This window comes from Pistacia vera, unplaced genomic scaffold (assembly GCF_008641045.1).
Source record: "Pistacia vera cultivar Batoury unplaced genomic scaffold, PisVer_v2 Contig174, whole genome shotgun sequence".
NCBI classification, from domain to species: Eukaryota; Viridiplantae; Streptophyta; class Magnoliopsida; order Sapindales; family Anacardiaceae; genus Pistacia; species Pistacia vera.
In genome coordinates this window covers 811,427-824,575 of record NW_022195833.1, presented here as the reverse complement: position 1 = coordinate 824,575, position 13,149 = coordinate 811,427, and the positions used below count along the sequence as shown (strand labels likewise).

Sequence of the window (13,149 nt, the reverse complement as noted above, 5' to 3'; positions counted from 1 at the left end):
TTGAACAGTTTTGGTATAAATGTTTTCATTGATGATGAACTTAACAGAGGAGAGAACATTTCGTCGTCTCTCGAGAATGCAATTGAAGAATCAGAGATTTTAGTTATTATTTTTTCAAAAGGTTATGACTCTTCGAGATGGTGTCTTGAAGATCTTGTGACGATATTGGAGTTCAAGAAAACGCAAATTGAGGTTGTAATACCCCTTTTATCACATAGATCCATCACATGTGAGGAATCAAACGGGAACTTTTGGGGATGGATTTGCTAAGCTTGTAGAAAGCTTTAACAAGAAGAAGCTAAAGAAGCTTCAAATCATAGGAGAACAATTGAAAGATAAGGTGCAGAAGTGGAGGAATGCTTTGACAGAAGCAGCTAATCTATCTGGCTGGACATCAGAAGTGGAACCGTCATTTTTCTTCTCTTTAATTTAGTACTATTTAGTTTCCCCTAATTTTAATTTTTATATTATATATCATGCGTATGCATAATCACAATCAAATGCTCATTGATTCAGTTAAATGAATCCACAACAAATCAACTCCCCAAGTTATTAGTGTTCAGTGAACTTCATGACTTGACAAGCGCCAATTCACCAAAATTATTTATATTCTTTGGACCCTTTTGCTTTGCATTTTCACTTGGTGCTTTTGTCTTTTCGTTTCTGGAGAAGAAGGGAAAGTTTGGAAGGAGAGTGGGGTTTTAATGGCGTTTTTGCAGAGGCTAATCTTGAAGAGGAACCCGGTGCTTTATGGGAACTGTAGGAGGAGTCTTCGCAGTTCACTCTCTGCGGTTCCTAGTGATGATGATTCTTCTTCCTTGCCGCCCCAGTTGCCGCCCTTTGATTATCAGCCTAAGCCTTACTTGGGTCCCTCTTCTGACAAGTTCTTGAGAAAAGAAAGCACTTTTTGGGTCCTTCTCTATTCTATTACTATCAAAAGCCTGTAAGTTTTTGTGTTTCTGGGAAATGCGTTTGTTTTAACATAGTCAATTTTTAGTGTTGTTGTACTAAAAATATGATCTTTATCTTAAAGCTGAACTCTTTTTAAGTTGTGTTGTTTGTGATTACTAGTTGTTATGGAGCTTAAGTGCTTCTATTTGAGAGGTTTTTTATTTTTTTTTATTTTTTTTTTTTTTTTTTGGGTGCATTTGAAGGACAAAGAGTAGTTTACTTTCGTCAAATGGATTTTTTTAGTTCATGGCTTGTTATGTTGTTTATGAATTATATATTCTTTTGTTTTGGGCCTTTGTATGAACTGGAGTCATAAAATTTTATGAACTTGATTCATAAAATTTTAGTTAATTTTAGTTAATTTTATAAGCATACTCGATATGAAGTTAAGAGAGTTGCATAATTGCTTAATTTCTACTTTAATGATCACTTTTTATCAAAGAATCCAATTAGGTGTTATTGTTTTAAGTTATTGCTAATATTGTTGGAGAGAAATGGAATATCTATGTGAGAAGAGTGTGCTGAATTTTTATGAACTTGTTTAAGTTTTTGTAATGTTTGGTTTGTAAAGCAAAGTTGTACGCAATTACTGAGCCAATTTTATTGCATGATTGGTTATTCTTTATTTTTGCTGTTCCTTGTTGTGATTAGTCGGTATTATTTCTTTGTTTTGGTATACATCTCAATATTGTTCGAAGGGAAAATGCAATACTTGCTTGACGGGAGCAGGAGGCGGTACCTGGCTGCTTTTGCTGGAATAGTTACTGTGTCTTGTGGGCATTGCCATCCTGATATCGTGAATGCTATTACAGAGCAAAACAATCTTCTCCAGCATGCAATGACTATATACTTACACCATGCTATAGCTGACTTTGCTGAGGCATTAGCATAAAAAATGCCTTGAAATCTAAAGGTTTTATTCTCGAGTCTAGCACTTAATGTCATTCTTTCCGTTATATGGTGATATTTTTTGAATGAGGTTTTCATTTTATAACATTACACATTAAGATTGCCACTTTATAACAACATTATGATGACAATATAAACATCTTTAATTACTTTGAGATTTGAAATGCAGGTTGTGTATTTCGTCAATTCTGGGACAGAAGCAAATGAACTAGCAATGTTGACGGCCAGACTTTACAGTGGTAATCTTGGCATGATTGCCCTAAGAAATGCTTATCATGGTGGAAGCTCCAATACAATTGGACTGACTGCCCTAAAGACGTAGAAGTACCCCATACTACAGGTTTGTTGATGTTCCATATGTTCGGAGGATATGTACTTAACATGGTTTTTTGTTTGATAAACTATTGATATCTGGAATTGTTTGCAATGACAACATAGTGTGCAACTCATCATCTCAGGAACATTAGGGATTAATAGCATTTCTTTCTTCTCTCATACTCTTTTCGCAAGGGTAAGCTGGTTTAGTTAACATGGGGTGTGAATTACAGCTTTCTTTACAAATACTGGCAGCTTATTTCTTCAGTCTTATCTTCTGACACACACCCATAACTGTAGCAAGTTTTCTGAAAAGTTTTAGTGAAGAGTAAAATGATTTGTATCACATGTATTTAGTTTATCCTCTTTATTTGTTTATTTAATGAAAAGAAAAAATAAATAACATGTTTAAGAGTGAAATTCAACTTTTGTTCATAATCTGACCTGCCACTTTGCAGGGTGAAATCCATCATGTTGTAAATCCAGATCCATACCACGGAATCTTTGGCTCGAATGCGGCCCTATATGCCAAAGATGTCCAAGATCACATTGATTTTGGAAGTTCAGGAAAAGTTGCTGGTTTTATAGCTGAAACCATTCAGGTTTTGATTGATAGTTGTCGCTAAAGATATATATAAATTTGGTGCTTTCAACAGCCCTGAATTCGTCTCTAAAAAATGCGCTTCCCTTTTTCTAAATTTTGACTGAATTTAGGGAGTTGGTGGAGCAGTGGAATTGGCCCCTGAATACTTAAACATGTTTATGACATTGTGCGCAAGGCTGGTGGTGTCTGTATTGCTGATGAAGTGAAACTGGATTTGGTCGCAGTGGAAGCCACTACTGGGGCTTTCAGGCACAAGGGGTCATTCCCGACATAGTTACCATGGCAAAGGTTTTGATGATAATCCTTTGGGTTCTTAATGTTGCCTTATGCATAAAAAATTAGCCTTTTTCAATATTATCACCAATTTAGTTTTTTTTTCCTCTTATGGTTCTCATTCAAATAATTCATTTACATTAAGATAATATCATTTTCCAGGGAATTGGCAATGGTTTGCCATTAGGAGCTGTAGTGACAATCACCAGAGATAGCTAGTGTAATGGCTCAGAAGATTCAGTTCAACACTTTTGGTGGAAACCCAGTATGTTCTGCTGGGGGCCTTGCAGTGCTTAGGGTTATTGATAAAGAGAAGCGTCAAGCACATTGTGCTGACATTGGTTCTCACCTGATTGGATGCTTGAGAGCTCTACAAGAGAGACATTATAGTAATTACTCTTGAACTCAAAACTTCTCAGAGTTTTTTTTTTTTTCCCCTCTTTTTTTCTCAATTGACTGTGTTTGACTTTACGTTAAATTGAACTGCAAATTTGGCGAGATCTGGGCTATTTAACTATATTTTTATATCATGTAAACAAATGTCCTAGACAGTTTCTGAGTAAGCTCATTACAGTCATACTAAGACTTTGAATTAGTGTTATGTGCCAGCATGCACACATATTCTTTCTACACCTCTCCAGAATTATATGAACTAAGCTCCTCAGGAATATGTATATGAGTGGAAAACCCAAAGTTTTGGATCTATTTTCGTTCTATAGGTTTTCATGCGGCACCGAAAATAAATCATTCTGCTTATAACGACATTTGGAGATGTATGACAGAAGCACCAATTGACATCACGTCATCATATTGAAATGATGGTGTGATATGACTACTATAGATACTAATAATAACATGTCCTTTGCTTATAACAGCTGTTTGAGTATCTCAGATTAAATGCTTTGGAATTGCAATTTTATTATGCAGCTTTTGTCACATTGATGAAATCTTGTTTCAGTCATTGGAGATGTGAGAGGGAGAGGAGTCATGGTGGAAGTAGAATTAGTAACTAACAGGGAGGAGAAGACGCCTGTGAAGGCCAAAACTGCGGTCTTGTTTGAGAAATTAGAGGTACAATTAACCAACTTTCTTCTTCAGAGAAAAGCTCTTGATTCTCAATTTACATTGACTCGTTGCAATTGCAGAGCTAGGTGCTCTTGTTCGGAAAGGTGGACTACATGGAAATGTTTTCAGAATCAAACCACCAATGTGTTACACCAAAAGATGATGCAGGTAACTTTCTCTGGCTTCCTTTCATCAAATAGGTTTTAGCAGTAGCCGTTGAATCTGTTATTGTAAATTTGTTTCGTCGTAATGTTTAATCACACTGTTCTGTTGTGGAAATGCAGAATCTCTTGTTGATGCTTTGGACTATGCAATGTCAAAGTTACGGGAGTATTAGTCTTTTAAGAGCCTGGGAAAATCATTCAAATCCTTTGAATATCATCCTTTGAATATCAATCTCTTTAGAAAGCTTATTTTCAATAATATCAAGCATTTTCCCACAAATTTCAGCTCACTGTTAAATGATGAAATGTTATTATTTCACAATATTTTCTAGGTGGGTTAATCAAAGTACATAATTGTACTTCTTTGACCGTTAATCCCTCCCTGCAAAAGCGGAACGTTTATATATCATCTAGGCTCACCGTGGATTTTGGTCATGCCAAATATTCATATATAAATTCTCATGTGTGCATATCTTGTAGTTTCTAAAACGCGGATTAACGACTAATTGTTGAATTTTGATACGCATGTACGTCATCATCAAAGATTGGCAATATCTATGTACATCTTTTAGAGAATGATTGTGATAATCTTGAATACACTCTTGATTGAAAATTTTAACTATTTGAGTTTTAATGGCGATAGAAGTATGTTAATTTAGCAGTTTATAAGTTTTGGTCCCCATAACCTTACAAAAGGAACAAACCAATTAACCAAACACAACATCATAAGAAGACCAGAATAAACCAGTAAAGGCAGTTTACAACAGTGAAAAGAGTAATCAACATCATTCCACTGCCAGCAAACCAAACTTCAGACAAAGTAGATGGTAACTCTGTTGAAGCGCAACAGAAAAACCATCCGGCGGTAAAATGTTATGTAGAAATCTGGAAATATCTGTGATAATATTGAATGCAATTTTGATAAGAAGTCTAACTATCTGGAAACAAATCTGATAGTAACTGACTCTAGCAACTCAACAATTGAGTTGGGCAATGAACCTTTTACAGGCTTGAGTTGAACTCTTCTTGAAAAACAAGCTTGCCAAATGAGGTTTTCCAAACCCTTTATAAACCAAAATGCCCACCATTGTCCCTTTTAATGTGGGATTCTAATATTCCACTATGCTTCCGTAACCGATTCCACATCGGCTTCTTTATCCCTTGGTTGACTACGCGGATCCCCTTTCCCTCGAGCCTCCATGCCCTTTCTTGGGGTAGCAGTCCGGGCCCAAGGTCAGCCTGCTAGGTAGGCGACATCCCATGGACACAAGATCATACTCTAATACCAATTAATAGAAACTCACACCAACAACTCAACACTTGGCTGGGCATCTAATAATGCAAAATAAAAGACGAAAGCAGCCTCAGAATGCAGAAATACTGTATCAGGAAAATTTTAGGTTCACAATAAACTAGTGTTTCAAACAAAACAGAACATTCAAATAATGGCGGCTTACAACACTATTAAAGTGCAATCGGCATAATTTCACAGTACAGAAAACCAAACACCAGAAATATTAAAACAGCATGTGTCCACTCACAGTAGTCCGCTAACATAATTCGATTCCAGGGAAGAAAATCCAGAAAACATGGAGATGACAGTCATCAGAATATGTGTCCATGCGCCAAGATTTCAGCTAAATCATTAGCATATTCACACAAGATCAAGCCAGCCTGAAAGCACAACGAATAACATAAAAAAAAGCTACTGCACAATTATTGAATAGAATGGAGAACGGCAGAGCATATGACATGAATATAGATTGCTGAAAGCTAGCTGATAAATTGCCATGTGCGTAGGGCTTCATGAGTTTCATAATTCATATATATGTTTTAAAAAAAATTTCCCTCCGTTTATGACCAGAAATGGAGTAAAAAACATTGATTTTCCTGTGGCGTGTTTCCTAACAAAGCAAGAAGAAACCTGCTGTGCTGAATTTGCACATGCATCAGCCATCATTTTACCCCCTGAGGGACATGGCGAAGTGAAAGGGAATCGTTCAAGTTGTTCCAATAACCTCATATAATAAGCTCATAGGTTTGGAGTTACATCACCTTTCCTTTAAGAAGGTTCCAATTAACCTCCAATTTCGACGCCTGGTCCATGCGCTTCTGTTGCACAAGGTGTGCATACACTTTAAACCAGATATACACTGAACTGTAAAATGCAATGAATATTTACATCAATAAAAAATATAATAACATAGCCACATGTGAATAAATTCAAGATCACTTTCTATGCATTATGACTTATGATCATTGTATAATCGTTTTCTTTTGAAATAAAAAGGTTAGTTACACTTCACCTATAAGTCAAATATTGGAAACAAAACCGAAATAATTTTGTGAATTTAATCCAACTTACTAATCCCTTCTTATTGGTGGCTTGTATATTTCTGGATGCGGGGACCAGGCATTTAAAATTTCAGATGGTTTATATTCGTCCATTTCATCATGTTTCACGCAGCAATGGAGATAGCACCTCACGCAGCAATGGAGATGGCACCTCAAACAGCCTTTTATAGTTTGAAATCTCCGGTCTCTTTTCACTCTTGCATCTGTTTTCTTATCATTATATTTGGTGTACAACAATCTGACTCCACACTTTTTCACCTTCCTTTTTTCTTTGCAATTCGTACTTTCATGCTCAACAAAGAACTCCACGTAGTCCTTGCTATTCAATCTGACAGAGAGCAATTCCAAGGACATGATATCATAATCATATCCTAAGAATACATGATCTGATTCAATAACCTCATGCCCATATCCATTAAACAAACAGCCAGCAGAAACGAACACCCCGTTAACAAACAGATGACAACGAACTTGCAAAGCTCCAGCCTCTTCATAGTCTCGGAATGATGCAACAGCGCAAAAAGCAAAACCAATTAAGTCATCATTGAGCCAATCTGATGGAAACTCTATATGACCATTCTGACTTGTAAAGGTAAACCAAGCTGGAATTTCGCTTCCAGGGTAACATATAGAAGCCTTAGGCAGGCTATATGCCTTTGCCAGGCTATATGCCTTTGGCAGGAGGCTATATGCCTTTGCCAGGCTATATGCCATTGGCGGGCTATATGCCTTTGCCAGGCTATATGCCTTTTCCAGGTTAACCCTTGACAGCAAAAATGTTGTGTTTTCCTGTGCCAAGAAAATTATCAACTTCTAACCTTCTTAATTTTAAATATTCTATAACATTTTATTTATAAAAGTAAATAAATTTTTATATTATATATTATGAAAAAGAGAGAGAGAGAGACATAGACTTACTTCAGAACTAAACCATAGATCTGCATTTCTCTCAATATTCGGCAGAGTATCTGTTAAATCAAGTTTCAGATTGCAACAATTGATGAAGCTAATTTCCTCGTTGTCAGTCCCCATACTTAGGCATTGAGTTGGTAAACCTGATACCGCTTCCAGTGATGTGCAACCCTTTGCTTGTATACGTAGTGAGTTATCTGGAAGTTGCGGTATGGATTTCAGCCTTTCGCAATTGCTTAAATCAAGTTCATACAACATAGAGAGGTCTTTGATACTGTCTGGCAGACTATCAAAATTGTTTCCGCCAAGATATAGAAATGTCAGTGAGTGTAATTCGCCAAGATTTTTGGGTAACACTTCAATACAACAGTTTTCCAGATTTAGCTGCTCCAGTTTGTGGCAGGCCAGATTTACTGGTGGCTTCTGAAGCCCACATCTCATGAGAGATAATTTCTTAAGGTTGTTCAAACATGTTAAACTCAATGACGATATATCTGTTATACCAACTCCTTCCACTTCAAGTTCCTCCAGTGCTTTTAAATTTTTCAGGCCATTAGGCAATCTGTCAAGTTTTGAAGAACCTGAAAGATAAAGACATTGAAGAGATTTAACCTCACAAATGCTCTCTGTGAGACTCTCTAGTCTTAAACAATTTTTAAGACTCAATATCACTAGCTTAGACAGATGCTCTAATGGTGGCAATTCTTCAATTGCAGTTCCATCTAAATATAATTCTTCTACACTTCTAGGGATGCATGGAACTGTTTTGATCTTTGAACAATTGGAGAGAATAACTATTCGAAGATTTTCTGACTCACCAATGCTCTGTGGGAGACTCTCTAGCTCTGAACAATTTTCAAGATTCAATATTTCTAAGTTTGAAAGATGCTTTAATGACGACAAGTCTTTTATTCCAGTTCCATCTAAATATAACTCTTCTACCGTATCGGGGATATGTGGAACTGTTTTGAGATTGGAACACTTGGAGAGAATAAGTCTTTGAAGATATTTCCAACCAGGGTTGATTGGAAGACTTTCAAAGCTTTTACATTCTTTTAGATTCAAGAGGACAAGCTTATTGAGATAACGGATAGATGAGAAATCCTCGTGCAAATTTATACAACCTTGTAGAATCAAGCTCTTAAGATTTGGACATAATAAGAGATTTGGCATTTCGAGTAGATGCTTGGAGTGACTGAGGTCAATATGTTTCAAATTATTAAGATTCTGTAACAAAAGAACAAATTAAAAAGAAAAGTTAGAAATAACATTCAAATATTTACAATTTAAAGCACAAAACGGTAATATAAAAATTAACAAATACCTTGACACTAGTCCAAAGTCGTTCAAGTTTGCTATCAGTCAGGTAGAGTGCAACAAGGTTCTCTGGATTAAAATATTGTGGCAATGATTTGGCAGAATAATTAAACCAACTAAGGTACCTTAGCTCCGAGAAATCAAATTCAAGGTGTTCAAAACCATATACCTTGTTACCATGCGTGAAGCCGTAGGCTTTCAAGAACCTTAGGTTATGCATCTTGTTGAAAGCTTTAGGTCGTAAACGTATCTCTTTTGCTTTAGACATATCCAGGCTTATGCTACGAATAGTTCCTTTCCCCTATACAATCAAGAGCAGATAGATGATAAATTAGTTTGAAATTTCTTAATTACATAATCTGTTAAGTAATTCCTTTATCTAGAGTTTCAGTTAAAAATAATAATAATAATAATAACTGTCAAGCAATTAATTCTCATATAAAACATTTATTTTCAACTTTCTTTTCAAAATATGTAAACATAAGACATCTCAGATTCCCACCCAATCACTTTACCAGTTGAGCTAATTCCCAAGGATAATGGAAGGAATATTCTGCATTCTAATATTTTATTATTTCTCATATGTAAAGTAAAAATAACAAATTAGTGTTTGGCTCTCACCTTATTTGTGGTCAATACTGAATAGATTTCCTCATGATCCCATAACCGACTACATTTGGCAGGATTATTACTTGATTCTTGCCGAACAATTTCTCTTCCCATTGCTTGAAGTAAATCATGCATTGTTATGATTTTGGATAGGGTAGTTATGAGAGACCTTTCAATGAGAACATTTATATAATTATGTGAGCCAAAGCCATAATTGGCATCCAAGACTTCTTCTATAAGAGCTCTTTCACACCCTTTAAAGAAACATGCAATATCCAAAAATACTTCCTTTTGCTTACCATCTAGCCCATCATAACTTACTTTTAACACATTATGGATATCCATATCAGGATCTCTTTTCAAATTTTCTAGAGTACTTTCCCAAACTTTTTTTGTCTTTCCAAATAGAGAGGAACCTAAAACTCTAAGAGCAAGAGGAACACCTTCAGCATATGCTACTGCCCTTGATGATAGCTCAATACAATCTTCTGTTGGACTGTTTCCTCGAAAGGCATAATGGTTAAAAAGTTGAAAAGCTTCATCATCAGATAATCCAACCATCTTGATTATGTGTTTGGGATCCACTTCACATTCTTCTAGTACATGTTCATCCCTTGCCGTTATGATTATTCGACTATCTGGGTCCAAGTAAAAATTTTTCATTAATTCTTCCTTTTGTTTTACTTTTGTCACATCATCAAGCACAATAAGAACATTACCAAGCCTTTTTCTTTTCAAGGTGAATTCAATTCCAGGATATTTATCTCCAAAAACTGCAGACATAAGACTTCGGTGCAAGTCATTTAATCCCCCGCTTTTTTCTGATTCTTCTCTAATATTCTGAATGAAGTAATGAGCTGCAAACTTTTCAGAGATTTTTCTGATTACAGCACAAGCAAGAGTTGTTTTACCTATAGCACCAATGCCCCAAATTCCTAGTCTACGAACACCTTTGGTACATAATAAATTTTCAATTTGCTCGATTGTTGAATCTAGTCCAACTGGGTTCTCATTGTCAATTTCTGAGCACTCATCATTCAATTTCTTCAAAATATTTTCGACAATATTCTTTACAAGTGATGCTTCATCCCTAAAAAGGAAAAAGTAAATAAATAAAACACTAAAATTAGATGAATGAAAATGAAAAAAAGATAAAATAACTTTAATTCCTAGAGCTAAACTCCAGTGAAGACGTTACTTATTAATAAGTGATCAAAGAACGGCTTGTTTTCCATCCTAGGATATGAAAAATGTATGGTATTAAAGTACTCTATGGCATAATAAAGAACCGTCATGACATGAACTAGAATATTTTCTTATTAAAAAATAAAATGTTCAATGGCACCAAATTTTGGATTCAAATAAAATTGATAATCACTTACAAAACTTATAATTGAGATTTCTGTATTTAGTGAGTAGTTTCAGCACTTTTTCTTTCTTTTAAATTAATCTTTTTGTTAAGTGATTCTTTTGACTAGCTTAATGTAGCATTTGTAGGATGTTAATTTTCTTCTTGTTTTGCTGTCATGGGACGACAACGTGTTGTTTGGTGACATTCATCCACCGTTTTTTATTTTTTCATTTTTGTAATTTATTTAAAGAGTTATGCTGGTTTTTTTTTCTTAGGAATTATGTTGCAATTTTTCATTTTGGTAATTAAGTTGTAATTTACTTGCTATACATTTATTGATTAATTTTATATTATTTATGCACTTTGTTGTGTATATATATAGATATATATTTTTTGGAAAAAACAATTAATGTACTAGAATTCAAACAGGGTATTAAATGAAAAAAATATAAAAATTTATATATTTACATTTAAAGTTTTGGCAGTGTTCTTGACCTAAAAAGATGTCGTTCTTGACAATGTCTTGAAGTATCAATGATTCTTAAATCCAGCTTCATAGACACTTTAAAAATTTTCAACAAAACCTGCTTCAATGAAACCAGTTTTTCTAATAGTGATAGCCCCATCAAAAAAGGAATTTTATATATGGAAATAGTTACAAAATTATTATCAAAATCATTAAGGTTAAAAATGTACCACGAAATTGTTCAAAAACTACAAACTTTTTTGGTTTTCATCTTTCCCTTAGCAATTTTATTTTTATTTTCTTTTCCTTATTAATTAGAGTTTGTCTTTAAAGAATTAGGATTCTTATGATTTTCAATGACGGAACCAATTAGGACTTGTGCCATCCCTTAAATTAAAAAATAAAATAAAAGTTGTAAGTTCTCTTAGTCTCTCAATACTTTATACAATTCAAATTACCCCGTCAAATATTTAAATAAAATAACACGATAAATTAGAAAATTTACCCAACTCAGTAGTTAAGCCTAAAAACAAGCTAAATGAGATTTTACATTATAAAGCATAAACAAGACACATCATATACAAATTTAATAATCCAATCCAATAATTAAGCAAAAAATAAACTAAACAAAATTGTAGATTATAAATAAATAAAACACATATGATACAAATTTAATAATCCAATCCAATAATTAAGCCAAAAATAAAGTAAACGAAATTGTAGATTATAAATAAATAAAACACATATGATACAAACTTAATAAATTAAGGTTTTGATATAGGACAAATTCTTTATAACCTAATAAATCATATTCTACTTTTATAGGTTTTCTCATGTTAGATTGATTTCCTTTATTCACTTTATCATTTATTCGATAAAAAACATAATATCAATAAATATTAAAGTTTCAATATTTATCATTATAGAAAAAAATTAAAACATAAAATAAAATAAAAAAAAAATCAAACAGCTGAAATTAAAATTAACAATTACCTAGTGTTATCTGAAGTAAAGCCAGATAGGTTGCCTATGTCCGTCAAAGCAGTCTTCCATCTCTGCAACATCTCTGGATCATCAACCTTAAAACGCTCTTCAAGCTGAGAAAAAGCTTTCCCAAAATCCCCAGTTTGTTTCCTTACATCTGATGGATCTACGTGATAAAAGATCGGAATCAGAATCTGACTATACTTTTTCTTGCACTCAACAATCTTTTCAAGTTCTTTGAGACACCAGCTCGAAGAACCGTACCCTTTAGAGAGAATGATAACCGAGATCTTTGACTGTTCAATTGCAGTCAAAAGAGCTGGAGAAATTTCTTCTCCTCTGTTAAGTTTATCATCAATGAAAGTATTAATGTTTTCCCGGCTGAAGGCATCATACAGATGGCTTCTAAAGTTTTTCTGGGTCTCCTCATCTCGGAAACTAAGAAAAACTTCGTACTTTAGTTTAGGAGTAGTGGAAGAAGAAGAAGAAGAAGAAGAGGAAGCCATTAAGTTCCAGTGATCAGAGGCACTGCAGATAAACAAAACGTAGAGGGCTAAACTAAAACATTACATGAGAGAGTGAATGAGTTCATATTCCACTATCTCTATGTCTTTGATTGATTGCTGTGCCTTTTTCTATTTTATTTTCATCTTTTTCCCCCCGAAGTTGCCGCCTTTTTCTTTTTATTTTTTCATCTCGTTTCCAGGAATACGCATGCCCTAAGCTCTAAAACCAAAGCTAGCGTTCGATTCCATAAATTTTTTATTATTTGAAAGATAAGGATATTACTTAGATAGATTATCATAGGAATTTTTTATTAATAAGAATTTTATATTAATATGATTGGTTAGATTAACAAGGATAAATAATTTGT

The 13,149-nt window shown here is 34.2% G+C and overlaps 1 protein-coding gene and 1 pseudogene across 4 annotated transcripts; one reads left to right on the top strand and one right to left on the bottom strand.

Annotated features, from left to right (window-relative positions):
• Window position 1: 1 nt before the first annotated feature.
• Window positions 2-4,486, top strand: LOC116125966 (annotated as a pseudogene).
• Window positions 4,487-4,998: 512 nt separating this feature from the next.
• On the bottom strand, window positions 4,999-12,868 carry LOC116125961 (disease resistance-like protein DSC1). Of its 4 annotated transcripts, none has more exons than XR_004127424.1 (8): window positions 12,285-12,868; window positions 9,487-10,564; window positions 8,873-9,166; window positions 7,555-8,775; window positions 6,647-7,425; window positions 6,337-6,439; window positions 5,823-5,955; window positions 4,999-5,661 (listed from the first exon to the last, which is right to left on the bottom strand). XR_004127424.1 is itself a non-coding variant. In XM_031411675.1 (8 exons), the coding sequence occupies exons 1-8, from the start codon at window positions 12,779-12,781 to the stop codon at window positions 5,887-5,889; spliced, it is 3,960 nt and encodes a 1,319-aa protein (XP_031267535.1). In that variant the 5' UTR covers window positions 12,782-12,868; the 3' UTR covers window positions 5,672-5,886. The 4 variants fall into 4 exon arrangements, 2 of the variants coding, with proteins under 2 accessions (XP_031267535.1, XP_031267534.1); XR_004127423.1 differs by having other exon boundaries at window positions 4,999-5,613; XM_031411675.1 differs by lacking the exon at window positions 4,999-5,661 and having other exon boundaries at window positions 5,672-5,955; window positions 9,487-10,112; window positions 10,194-10,564.
• Window positions 12,869-13,149: the final 281 nt, after the last annotated feature.